Source organism: Salvelinus fontinalis, chromosome 8, assembly GCF_029448725.1.
Source record: "Salvelinus fontinalis isolate EN_2023a chromosome 8, ASM2944872v1, whole genome shotgun sequence".
NCBI lineage: Eukaryota > Metazoa > Chordata > Actinopteri > Salmoniformes > Salmonidae > Salvelinus > Salvelinus fontinalis.
This window is the reverse complement of record NC_074672.1, coordinates 12,226,304-12,240,753: the sequence shown is the minus strand read 5'-3', so window position 1 is coordinate 12,240,753 and position 14,450 is coordinate 12,226,304. Positions and strand designations below refer to the sequence as shown.

Here is a 14,450-nt window from a genome sequence, read left to right as displayed (position 1 = left end):
TCTGCCAATCAGCATTCAGGGCTCGAACCACCCAGTTTCTAATAAGAAATTAATCCTCTGTACACAGTAATATATCCACAGAAATACAACAGACGGACCTGGTAGGTATTAACAGGAGAGTGCATGTAGGGGGCGAGGGATGTCTGAGCTATCATTCTGTTAGGGGCCATACTGTAGGGAGAGTAGAATCTGCAGACACAGAGAGAGAGAGAAGAAGAAACCCATCAGTATCCAACACACACGGTCATCCCCGCTGTACATATGTCTAGGATCATCTCATTGAGGTTTAACACCTTGATCAAACCGAGAGCGCCGTTGCGCAAAATGGTACGCAGCATCATCTGGCTATGTGTGCAACAAAACTCATACGTTCGATAAATCCAACGTAAGCACCACACAGAGCACACCGCCACTGTCTCCGCAATGCTGCAAGGCAAACACAGCCTTCCGTTGGAACGGGGTACCAAAATGCAATGGCTGCCGCCGGTGTGATGGAGGTGTTGGTGGAGTATTCGCTCACCCGTTCTGCAAGGCTGTGGTGGGGTCATAGGTCAGTGTCATTCCTCCCTGTGGTCAAACACGTTCAGATACAATGCAGTAAGCACACATACAGTAATACATGCGTTTGAATGAGAAATATCTAACCAGAAAGAAATTGTAACAAAAAATCCCGTTTCAGCTTTAAAGTAACTGTCTCACTTTTAAAAGTTTATGTTCTGTTACCTCATACCCAAGTGATGTTGTTGACTCATCCTATACTCGTATTTGTGGCCAAAGCATAAATTGGATAGAAATCACTTCAAACTTGTATCTCAAACCGACCGTTTAAAAAATGCTTGCTATTTCCTTGTAGAAGATGAAGCAACACTGGACAGTTACTTTAATGTTACTGTACGTAATACAGTTGAAAGTACCTAAATAGCCTTGGTTAAATGGCAACAAGAAAGACTACAGGGAAGATGGCAGACTGTTTACTGTCTGAATGAGAACTCACCGTTTCCCCATCTGTTGTCCAGGGACGGCCATTCTGCAGGTACTTTCCCTGGCTCTGTCTCTTCTTCTGTCCTCCATCTGCAAACTTACATAACAGGGGTTCCAAGGGCACTGGGAGGAGAGGAGAAGAAGAGGGTTGAGTGACTGTGGAGCACTGAAGGATATAATCTGTGTGTTTATACTGTATATTGTACATTATAAACTGGGTGGTTCGAGCCCTGAATGCTGATTGGCTGGCAGCTGTGGTATATCAGACCGTATACCACGGGTATGACAAAACAGTTATTTTTACTGCTCTAATTACGTTGGTAAACAATTTATAATAGCAGTAAGGCACCTCTGGAGTTTGATATATGGCCAATATACCACAGCTAAGGGCTGTGTCCAGGCACTCGGCATTGCGTCGTGCTTAAGAACAGCCCTTAGCCGTGGTATATTGGCCATTTGCCACACCCCCCCGGGACTTATTGCTTAATGAAAATATGACAGTGAATCAAGATACTGTGGAAGATGTAGCCTTTCTGTTGCTCCTGACCCTTTCAACCAAGGCATCATACAGAATAAACTTGGTTCTAAAAAGAAATAGAAAACATGATGAGATAAAGATGACTCACCTGGTACTCCAGGTGGAGTCTTGATATATTTGCCATTGAAATGTTGAATGATAGTCTCACATTTCTCTGTTGACTCCATCCTGCAAATAAAACTTGATTTACAGGATGCTGTACTATCCCCAGTAACCAGCAGAGGGCTCAGCAGACAGTTGAGTTTACCAGGGGCACGTTTAGCAGTACACAATGTTTTGGAATGTTCAGATAGAAATAGGCTATGTAGAACAAACATGCCTCTCTAACATACAGAATCACATCAGCTCTATTCATGGCATTTCTATCTGCAACGTTCGACAACATTTGGCAACTGAATGTGACCCTGGCAACCTAGCCATTCCTTGACAAAGCCAAGATATATATGATCATAACATTGCATTTGTCAATAAATGTTTAAGTCTGGAGGTATACATGATACAGTACGCAGGAATCTATTTTTGCATCTCCTACATAGCTGTGCCCGAAGACTTAATTTCAGAGGTGTACAAGTTGGTTACCTGGCAAAGCCCACTCCTCTGCTGGTGCCGTTGGCGTCTCTGAGGATGCGTGTAGAGATGACCTGACTGAAGGGCTTCAGTATATTCTCCAGCTCCTGCTCATCCATGGACACAGGCAGGTTGGAAATGTACAGGTTAGTGGGGTCCTGCTCCTGTTGCTGTGGGGGGAGGGAGGGAGGGGGGGGGAGAGAGAAATACAGGGTTAAATTAGCTCGTCCATGGACACAGGCAGGTTGGAGAAGCACAGGTTAGTGGTGTCCTGCTCCCGTTGCTGGATCACAGACAGGGAGAAGAGAGAGAGAGGCCTTTAACAACATATACACTTGCCTTTCTAAGCTTGAGGACATTTTGAGGAGGCTGTGGAAAGGAAAGAAAGGCACTGGAGATGTAGAGAAAAACTATTCTAGGGAGAATGTTCTTGTAATGTTACCTGTAATATTCCCTTGATGTTTGAGTGTCCCGTTTTCCGTAAGTTAGGGGAACATTTGACCTGTTAGCAAAATCCTTCTGAGAATCTTTTTAGCATGGTTTGGTGTTCGAGTTAGGAAAACATTCTCTTAATGTCAAACAGAACATACACAAATCAAATGTTATTTGTCACATGCGCCGAATGCAACAGGTGTAGACTTTAGCGTGAAATGAGCCCTTTCCCAACAACGCAGAGTTAAAAATAAAAAAATGGAAATGGAAATAGTAACACAATAAAATAACAATAACAAGACTATATACAAGGAGTACTGGTACCGAGTCAATGTGCAGGGGTACGAGATAATTGAGGTAATATGTACATGTAGGTAGGGGTAAATGTGACTAGGCAATCAGGATAGATAATATACAGAGTAGCAGATATATATACAGTATGTGAAGGGTGTGAAAGTGTGTCTATGTGTGTGTGGCATCAATATACATGTGTGTGTTTGTTTTGTGTGTGTGAGCGTATGTAGTCTATGTGTGTGTTGGAGTGTCAGTGTAGTATGTCTGAGTGTGTGAGTAGAGTCCAGTGAGTGTGCATGGAGCCAGTGCAGATAAAAAAGGGGTCAATGCAAATAGTCAGGGTAGCCATTTGATTAACTGTTCAGTAGTCTTATGGCTTGGTGGTAGAACCTGTTCAGGAGCCTTTTGGTCCCAGACTTGGCACTCTGGTACCACTTGCCGTGTGGTAGCAGAGAGGACAGTCTATGACCAGGGTGGCTGGAGTGGTTGACACTTTTTAGGGCCTTCTTCTGACACCACCTGGTATAGACGTCCTGGATGGCAGGTAGCTCGGCCCCAGGGATGTACTGGGCTGTACTCATTACCCTCTGTAGCGCCTTATGGTTGGATGCCAAGCAGTTGCCATTCCAAGCGGTGATGCAGCCAGTCAAGATGCTCTCAACGGTGCAGCTGTAGAACATTTTGAGGATCTGAGGACCCATGAAAAATATTTTCAGCCTCCTGAGGGGGAAGAGGTGTTGTTGTGCCCTCTTCACGACCGTGTTGGTGTGTTTGGACCATGATGGGTCCTTAGTGATATGGACACCGAGGAACTGGAAGCTCTCAACCCACTCCACTACAGCTCTGTCGATGTGAATGGGGACGTACTCTGCCTTCCATTTCCTGTAGTCCACGATCAGCTCATTTGTCTTGCTGACATTGAGGTAGAGGTTGTTGTCCTGGCACCACACTGCCTGGTCTCTGACCTACTCCCTATAGGCTGTCTGATCATCGTCAGTGATCGGGCTTACCACCGTCGTGTCGTCTGGAAACATAATGATGGTGTTGGAGTCTTGTGAGCCCACTCAGTCATTGGTGAACAGCAGGGGACTAAGCATGCACCCCTGAGGGGCCCCTGTGTTGAGGGTCAGCATAGCGAATGTGTTGTTGCCTAAACTCACCACCTGGGGGCAGCCCGTCAGGAAGTCCAGGATCCAGATGCAGAGGTAGGTGTTCAGTCCCAGGGTCCTTAGCTTAGTGATGAGCTTGGAGGGCACTATGGTGTTGAACGCTGAGCTGTAGTCAATGAACAGCATTCCAGGTCGGAAAGGGTAGTGTGGAGTGCAATAGAGATTGCATCATTTGTGGATCTGTTGGGGCGGTATGTGAATTGTAGTGGGTCCAGGGTGTCCGGGAGGATGGTGTTGATGTGAGCCATGACCAGCCTTTAAAAGCATTTTATGGCTACAGATGTGAGTGCTACGGGGCGATAATCATTTAGAGAGGTTACCTGGGCGTTCTTGGGCACAGGGACTACGGAGATCTGCCTGAAACGTTACAGACTGGGTCAGGGAGAGGTTGAAAATGTCAGTGTAGGCACTTGCACAGCTGTCCAGCGCATGTTTTGAGTACGTGTCCTGATAATCCATCAGGCCCTGCGGCCTTGTGAATGTTGTTTAAAGGTCTTCCTCTCCCGAACTTTCACTGGCCTCCAGCACACACACACTTACACACACACACTGCAGACGTTGGACTGATCAGAATTTTAGGTAGGCTAATTAACTTGTGAAGCTTATTATGTGAGCTTCATTAGAAGCGCTTAAATTAACTGACTACTATTTATTGATTTTTGTAGCCTACTCAGACTTTTGTAGCCTACTGGACTCAGAGAGTTACTCTCTCAAGTTGTCTTGTTGGGGCGAGTGACTCTTTGAACTTACAATGGCCGTTATAGTCGTTATATCTATTTATTGTGCTTTTTGCCTCATGACTCCTGCGTGCTTTGTTGACTATGAACGTGCTTGTTTACCCAACTGTGGGACAGACTATGTTTGTTCCCACACTCGGGACTCTGACTCTCTATTGGTTACACAGACTCTCGGCCTCCCATCCTATTCTAACCACCTCTCGCCGGCTTTGTATTCATGTTATCTGATGACATTGCTGTACAATATAATCTTGTTGCCATCTGATGCACATTCAAATGTCATAGAAAATCAACACTGCAGAGCTCTCCCCTCTGCCGTGCCCTGATTGTATTACTGCTGATGATATCTGGAAATGTGCATGTACACCCTGGCCCATCTACTGTTGCTAGCCCCAATTCTGACTTGTGCCCTGAAATCTGTTCCACAGATTTCTGCTCTCGTAAAAGCCTGGGTTTTCTGCACGTTAACACTAGAAGTGTATTACCTAAAATGGATCAATTGAAAGTGTGGGTTCACAGCTCCAATCCAGATGTGTTGGTCATTACTGAGACGTGGTTAAGAAAGAGTGTTTTGAATGCTGATGTTAACCTTTCTGGTTATAACCTTTTTTGGCCAAACAGATCTTCCAAAGGTGATGGAGTGGCAATCTTTACCAAGGAACACCTTCAGTGCTCGGTTGTCTCCACCAAGTCTGTCCCCAAACAACTTGATTTGCTGGTTTTAAGCATTACACTTTCAAATAGCTTCTTGTTGACTGTTGCTGGGTGTTATTGTCCACCATCAACACCGGCCTGTGCTCTACCTTCCCTAAACGCTCCCCTGGCCCCTTACACTAAGTCTGAATTTGTCCTAAACTGGAACCTCCTTAAACCACATGACCAAGGCCTAAAACAATGGGACTCCCTAAATCTTTCTCAGATTATTACCAATCCCACAAGGTATGACTCCAAACACCCAGAAAAGTCTACTCTCCTTGATGTTATCCTCACAAATAATCCTGATAGGTATCAGTCTGGTGTTTTCTGTAATGACTTTAGTGATCACTGTTTTACAGCCCGTGTTCGTAATGGCTGCTCACTGAAACGACCTGTCCTGATTTGTCATAGACGCTTGCTAAAAAACTTTAATGAGCAAGCCTTCCTTCTTGACCTGGCCTCTGTAAATTGCAGTGGTGGGCCGTCAGGGCCTGCAAGGCCTTCTCTGCTGGCCTAAACATCGTCAGAATATAATTTTTTTTAAATATATTTTCCCACAAATATGTATTAAATTATTCCCCAGAGTAAGAGTTATACTCTTCATTTCATAGCTTTCCTCTTGGTTGCACTGCTTCCAGCCCCAGGTTGAGATTTTGAGGGCTGGTCTTTATGTTAGATCTTTTATCCAATCATATTCAGCCATCATGTGTTGCCAGGGGTCTAAAATCTGCCCTCAGGCCTTCAGAATCAACAGTGCGGGCGCTTGTAGCTTATAGTGAATGGAAATGAAAATTTAATGTCAACCAATCAGCTTTAGAGTTGGCTATTGTACGCCTTCTGGCTGGCTCCAGTGTTACACAGGAGCCAGTTAGCAGGCGTAGTGCGTGTACGTCTTTTGATTGGATTACCAATATTGAGAGGCAGGTCCTATGGAGATCTAGGAAACTGAATTTGATAAACGAATTAATTCGCGTACTACTAAGCTGTTTTTTCAACCCACAATGGCGGAAGGAGGAGAAGATATCGATTTGGTCAAGGATATAATTATAACGCCATTCTCAAGACGAACTTTTCAAGAAAAGTTAGACATTGTGAGGAGAGGTCACCCGACGCCACAAAGCCTGTCACAGGCGGGAAAGTGCTTCGTTCGCTCGCCACTTTCAAAGTTTCAACTACGAGCGCTGTCAATGGCTCACAGGCTCCTTGGCTCCGAGAAGCACTGCAAACTGTACTGCTGGGAATGCCTATTATTTGCAAGTGATCGATTTGGTGTTTGGAGCCACACTGGCTTTGCAAACTTGAGTTGTCTAACCAAGGCAGCAACGAGACACCAAAGTATGACTGGGCACTAACAACCAATGGTGCTTTTGAAAACTTTTGGGGACACTGGAGTGGATCAACAGCTCAAAGAACAAACGCGCAGGGCAACGGAGCTGCACAATGAAAAGGTGAAGGGAAATATTGAAAAGACTCATTGATTGTGTCATGTTTTTGGGTAAACACTGTTTACCCAAAAATGTCAATTTGTCAATTTCAAGGTGACGCAACGCCTGGTTATACTGCGTTTCTGTCTAAATGTATAGTGTCTAGAGCCATGGCATCATAATGAGGTGGATTAATTCGGGTGAGACTGTGTTGTACCTCACTGAAGGCCCAGTCCCCAGGCCCACGGCACGCCACTGGTAAATTGGTATAGAGTCAGCTTGTTCCTCTCTGTCAAACACGCTTAGACCTTCTTTTTTTACATTTTCAGTGGTATTGTTAACAAACACGCCCCGTAAAGAAAATTTGAATTAAATTTGGTTCAGCCCCTGGTTCGACCGTGATCTGACAGAGTTATTCCAACTAAAGAATTCCATTTGGAGAAAGGCCCGGCACACACATACTCAGGCTGACTGGCTCTTGTTCAGGAAAATTTGAAATAAGTGCACTCAGACTATCTGGAAGGCCAAAGTTAGTTACTTTAAGGAGCAGTTCTCTCTCTGTGAGTCTAACCCCAAGAAGTTCTGGAAAACGGTTAAAAGACCTGGAGAATAAACCCTCCTCCTCACAGCTGCCCATGTCCCTTTATTGTTGATGATGTGGTTGTTACTGACAAGGAGCTCTTTAATCACAACTTCATTAAGTCAGGATTCCTATTTGACTTAACCATGCCTCATTGCCCGTCCAACATTTTCTCATCTCCCACCCATTCTAATGCGACTAGCCCCGATGCTCTACAAAGTTTCTCCCTGCAGGCAGTCATTGAGTCTGCGACGTTAAAGGAGCGCCTTAAACTTGACCCCCCAAAAAATATCTGGCTCAATTGGTTGAGACACTTTGTTTTTTAAGGTTGCAGCCCCTATCATCGCCAAGCCTATTTCTGACCTTTTTAACCTGTCTCTCCTCTCTGGGGAGGTTCCCTTTGCTTGGAAGGCAGCCACGTGTGTCCTTTATTTAAAGGGGGAGATCAAGCTGATCTGAACTGTTATAGGCCAATTTCTATTTTGCCCTGTTTATCAAAAGTGTTGAAAAACTAGTAAATAATCAACTGACTGGCTTTCTTGATGTCTATAGTATTCTCTCTGGTATGCAATCTGGTTTCCGCTCAGGTTATGGATGTGTCACTGCAACCTTAAAGGTTCTAAATGATGTCACCATTGCCCCTGATTCTAAGCAATGTTGTGCTGCTATTTGTATACACTTGGCCAAAGATTTTGATACAGTAGACCATTCCATTCTTGTGGGCCAGCTAAGGAGTATTGGTGTCTCTGAGGGGTTTTTGGCCTGGTTTGCGAACTACCTCTCTCAAATAGTGCAGTGTATAAAGTCAGAACATCTGCTGTCTCAGCCACTGCCTGTCACCAAGGGAGTACCCCAAGGCTCGAACATAAGCCCCATGCTCTTCTCAATTTACATCAACAACATAGCTCAGGCAGTAGGAATCTTTCTCATCCATTTATATGCAGATGATACAGTCTTATACTCAGCTGGCCCCTCCCCGGATTTTGTGTTAAACGCTCTACAACAAAGCTTTCTTAGTGTCCAACAAGCTTTCTCTGACTTTAAACCTGTTCTGAACACCTCTAAAACAAAGGTCATGTGGTTTGGTAAGAAGAAAGCCCTCTCCCCATCGGTGTGACTCCTATCTCTGAGGATTTAGAGCTTGAGGTAGTCATACAAGTACTTGGGAGTAGGGCTAGACGGTACACTGTCCTTCTCTCAGCACACATCAAAGCTGCAGGATAAGGTTAAACCTAGACTTGGTTTCCTCTATCGTAATCACTCCTTTTTCACACAGCTGTCAAACTACCCTGATTCAGATGACCATCCTACCCATGCTAGATTACAGAGATGTAATTTATAGATTGGCAGGTAAGGGTTCTCTCAAGCAGCTAGATGCTCTTTACCATTTGGCCATCAGATTTGCCACCAATGCTCCTTATAGGACACATCACTGCACTCTATACTTCTCTGTAAACTGGTCTCTGTATACCTGTCGCAAGACCCACTGGTTGATGCTTATTTATAAAATCCTCTTAGGCCTCACTCCCCCCTATCTGAGAACCTACTGCAGCCCCCATCCTCCACATACAACACCCGTTCTGCCAGTCACATTCTGTTAAGGTTCCCCAAAGCACACACATCCCTGGGTCGCCCCTCTTTTCAGTTCGCTGCAGCTAGCGACTGGAACGAGCTGCAACAAACACTCAAACTGGACAGTTTTATCTCCATCTCTTCATTCAAAGACTCAATCATGGACACTCTTACTGACAGTTGTGGCTGCTTCGCATGATGTATTGTTGTCTCTAACTTCTTGCCTTTGTGCTGTTGTCTGTGCCCAATAATGTTAGTACCATGTTTTGTGCTGCTACCATGTTGTGCTGCTGCCATGTTGTGTTGCTACCATGCTGTGTTGTCATGTGTTGCTGCCATGTTATGATGTTGTCTTAGGTCTCTCTTTATGTAGTATTGCGGTGTCTCTCTTGTCGTGATGTGTGTTTTGTCCTATTTTTTATGTTTTATCCTAGCCCCGTCCCTGCAAGAGGCCTTTTGCCTTTTGGTAGGCTGTCATTGTAAATAAGAATTTGTTCTTAACGGACTTGCCTAGTTAAATAAAGATTCAATTAAAAAATTTAATAGACACATTGGCTACGGAGAGTGTGATCACACAGTAGTTCGGAACAGCTGGTGTTCTCATGCATGGTTCATTGTTGCTAGCCTCGAAGCGAGCATAGAAGGAATTTGGTTCATCTGGTAGGCTTGCGTCACTGGGCAGCTTGCAGCTGGATTTCCCTTTGTAATCCATGATAGATTTATATTTTCCATGTCCTTGTTCAGCCATGACTCGGAGATTCATAGGATATTACAGTTCTTCAGATCACGTTGATAGTATAGTCTCGAGCGGAGCTCATCAAGTTTATTCTCCAGTGATTGCATGTTCGCCAATAGAACGGAGGGTAGAGGCTGTTTATCCACTCGCCGACCTGGTCCAGGATGAGCAATATGTTATTAGCCTCCAACTCATTGAAGTAGAAATCATCATCCAAATTGAGGTTCGTGATCGCGGTTCTGATGTCTAGAAGCACTTTTTGGTCATAGGAAATGAACAAAGAAAATAGCACAATTGGTCAGGAACCCGTAAAACGGCTGCTATTCCCTGCTCGCCATCTTGGTTACCATGTTCCCAGAATATACCAGTTTTCTGAGGGTTCTGAGAATATTCCATCAACGTCCAAACAACATGGTTGTCATATTCTCAGAATAAAATATATTAATGTTCTAGACACGTTTCAATAACATTTCTGTCTATCAGTTGATGGAAGGAACAGGCCCTGATTCATTCATAGCTCTTTGTCTATTGGCAAAGATACTCACACACACAGTACTTTTAACTGACATACATGACTACATTGTGCTTGTATACAGTAATTATTATTCAACAGTTCTCACATGGGATTTGAACTCACAACCTCTTTGTTCACAGTATACCGATCTTCCTGCTATGCCACCATGTACGTGTCGTTTAAGATGACTATTCTCCTCATTGATTTGAGATACTTATTTCAGCGATAGAAGGGTTTTCGGTATAGTTGTCTGATGTTGGTGGGTCATGTTAACCTGTTTTAAGGATACTGCACTACGATCAATCAAAAAAATTACCAGAGCTGAGATTTACTTCAAAGTCCATGCACCCTATTACTTACACCTATCAAGTTGTTTCACATCCACAGAAGTGCCTACGGTTTCTTTGGGACATTCCTAACTATACTGGGCCAATAATCACATGTCAAAGAGGGGGGGTGCAACTCAATATCAGGAAGGTGTTCTTAATCTTACTATATTGTTAAGAGCAGGGTGACTCCCTTAGCAGGTCTTGAACACTGGTCACCAGCACCAATGTCAAATGCCCTAACCACTTTCCCAATAAGGGATATCTTTAGGGCAAGTGCTTATTGGGCCAGTATAGTTAGGCCCTGCAAAGAAACCCTAACCCCTCCTCCCTAGGCACTTATGTAGATGAAATAACTTGATAGGTGTAATCAATAGGGTGAATGCACTTTGAAGTAAATCTTAACTCTGTTAAAAGTACAAAAAAATGTATATTTTATTGATCATAGTCATTCAGTAGTATCATTAAACAGGCTAACATGCCCCACCAACATTAGACAACCATACATCTCTCAAGTTGTGGGAACGTTTGTTGTTAGCTGGGAGTCTGGCTGGACTTCTCTCTCCCTACTCCTCTCTCTGTCTCACTCCCTCTCTCTCGGCCTCACTCCCTCGCTTGCTCTCTCTCTATCTCCCTCTCTCTCTGTCTCTCTCTCTTAAGTCTTTGCCCCCCCCTCCTTCAACACTTTATTAGACAGCCAGTCACTGAGAGAGAAGAAGACAGGCCCATTGTGTGAGACTAGCTGTGTTAACAGGACTGAGGGTTCATGCGTCAGTGAAGTAATATGATATCACAGAATAATTGCAATTCAATGGGCTCTGAGTCTCTACGATAATTGGGTGATCTTTGTGGAGAATTATACACTGTGTGAGGGCAGATTTGGACAGAGACTTTTGGAAATCATTCTGATTCATTCCCATGGCTCCACACTCCATCATATTCCCAATGGGGCTCTGACCAGGGCATGACTAAATGTGTCAGTCACATGCATAATCCTGACCTTGAATTCATATGCAGGTATCAGTAAAATAATGCAGCTGTGACAAATACGATCTGAAACTCAAGGAGCCAAGTAGTCCTTCCCAAGTAGAAATGCTTGGATTATGTCCTATTCTTTTGATTAATTTGATATATTTTCCACTTCTACTCAGTAAACTACCTGCCTGCCCAAACAAATTGAATTGAATAACAGGAAAGTAAGATAGTTGTATGATAGCGTATCTGAATCTCAACCATAACTGTTTTACATATTCATTAGTGTGCAGATGTGATTAAAAAGCTGTAAAATGCATTTGATATTCATCTCAAGCTCATGAATTATGCATAGTGTAATCACTGCGACCTGCAGTGAAGGTGATTTGTCTCTCCCTGAGGAACACACACAAACGCACACGCACACACACACACACACCTCTCATTGTCACATCATCAACAACAAACACCAAACCCACAGTTTGCAACCACACACACTATTCCAACCATCACAGACACACACACCCAACACCACTGAGAACCCAACTATTTTAGAGAACGTTCCCTTCGAGGCAATCTGCAGTTCAAACAATAACAAAGCAGTTTGGTAAACAGCTGAGGGATGGGGCTGGAGAAATGTAACCACTCTCAAATTCATAGACAGAGATATGGATGCAAGGACTGACCATCCATGATATCCAAAATATTGTTTTAATCATGTTTTGAGGCTATGGAGTGTTGGTTTACAATTTCATTGTTTACAAACAATTGTGTAAACAAGCTTATATTATTGGTTGTGATGGGGTACAACAGTCTCAAAAGGTCATTAACTGATGTTTTCATAGGAATGTTCCTGTGATGTACATTGAATGTTTCCAAGAGACCATTCCCTTAATATAACATAGAACTTACCCAGAACCTGTTTACCATGTCCTCAGAACGTAGATGTTCGTGTTCTAGACACGCTTCGTGGGAACGTTGCGAGAACGTTTCTGTGTCCGAAAGATAAAAATGAATTACACATCACGTCTTGTTACAGGGCCAATCAAGGTCCTGATTGGTGAACCACTGATCCATTCATAGCTCTTAGTCAGTTGAAAAAGTTAGGGATACTCCCACACACAGTGCTTTTATTATACACTGAGCGGACAAAACATTAGGAACACCTTCCTAATGTAGAGTTGTACCCTCTACTTTTTCCCACAGAACAGCCTAAATTCTTCGGGGCGGGGACTCTACAAGGTGTTCCCCAGGGATGCTGGCCCATGTTGAATCCAATGCTTCCCACGGTTGTGTCAAGTTGGCTGCATGTCATTCGAGTGGTGGACCATTCTTGATACACACGGGAAGAACTCGGCAACGTTGCAGTTCTTGACACACTCAAACCGGTGCGCCTTGCACCTACTACCATACCCTGTTCAAAGGCACTTCAATATTTTGTCTTGCCCATTCACCTTCTGAATGGCACCCACACAATCCATGTCTCAATTGTCTTAAGGCTTAAAAATCTTTCTTTAACATGTCTCCTCCCCTTCCTCTACACTGATTGAAGTGGATTCAACTGGTGACATCACCTGGTCAGTCTATGTTATGGAAAGAGCAGGTGTTCCTAATTGTTTGTTCACTCAGTGTACAACATTTTTAACTTTCATATGTGACATAGTACAAGATTATATTGTGCATGTTAATTTATACAGTAATTATTATTCAGCATATCCTCACCTGGGATTTGCACTCACAACCTCCTGGTTCATTGTATGCTGATCTTCCTACTACACCACCATGTCCATGGCAGGTACCACTTAATCTGACAGTCCTCATCAGTGACTTGATTTACTTATTTCAACAATTTAAGGGTTTTCAGTATAGTTGTCTGATGTTGGTGGAGCAGATTAACCTGTTTTAATTGTACTCCTGAATCACTATGATCAATACAAGTTTTTCTTAAATGTACTTTTAACAGAGCTTTCCCGAGCTTTCCTTATCTCCCTCACTAACTTTAAGCACCAGCTGTCAGAGCAGCTCACAGATCACTGCACCTGTACATAGCCCATCTGAAAATAGCCCATCCAACTACCGCTTCCCCATGTTGTTATTTATTATTTATTTTTCTTCTCCTTTGCACCCCAGTATCTCTACTTGCACATTCATCTTTGCACATCTATCACTCCAGTGTTTAATTGCTAAATTGTAATTATTTCGCCACTATGGCCTATTTATTGCCTACCTCCCTTATCTTACCTCATTTGCACACACTGTATATAGACTTTTTCCTCTATTGTATAATTGACTGTATGTTTGTTTATTCCATGTGTAACTCTGTGTTGTTGTTTGTGTCGCACTGCTTTGCTTTATTTTGGCCAGGTCGCAGTTATAAATGGGAACTTGTTCTCAACTGGCCTACCTGGTTAAATAAATGTGAAATAAAAAAAAATCAAATTTAAAGAATACTTCAAAGTGCATTCACCCTATTGCTTACACCTATAGTTACTGTATAAATGAACATGTAATTATGTATGTCGAAGTCTGACAAATATGTACTTTGAAAACACTGTATGTTGAAAGCACTGTGTGTGTGTGTGCGTGCGTGCGTGCGTGTGTCCCCCTAAACTTGCCAACAGACAGAAAGAGCTGTGAATGGATCAGTGGTTCACCAATCAGGGCCTTGATGGGCTTGGTATTGATATTTTATTAGGATCCCCATTAGCTGTTACAAAATGAAGCCGTAGCTACTCTTCCTGAACCATGACATAATAAAGAGAGCATTAATAGATCAGAACTACGTACATTTAAAAACGGCATTCATAGCCTACATATCAATACATACACACACAAAATATCTCGGTCAAATAGGGGTGAGGTGTTGCTTTATCTGTTTTTTGAAACCAGGTTTGCTGTTTATTTGAGCAATA

General features: G+C 43.3%; 1 protein-coding gene across 1 annotated transcript in view; it reads right to left on the bottom strand.

Annotated features, from left to right (window-relative positions):
- LOC129860569 (RNA-binding motif, single-stranded-interacting protein 2-like) overlaps nt 1-14,450 on the bottom strand; it is a 36,977-nt gene that overhangs the window by 4,861 nt on the left and 17,666 nt on the right. The window contains exons 5-9 of the mRNA XM_055931088.1: nt 2,099-2,256; nt 1,608-1,687; nt 995-1,104; nt 521-567; nt 99-189 (exon numbers count right to left, since the gene is read on the bottom strand). Of these exons, the coding sequence (XP_055787063.1) occupies nt 99-189; nt 521-567; nt 995-1,104; nt 1,608-1,687; nt 2,099-2,256 (486 nt within the window). The remainder of the gene's footprint in view (nt 1-98; nt 190-520; nt 568-994; nt 1,105-1,607; nt 1,688-2,098; nt 2,257-14,450) is intronic.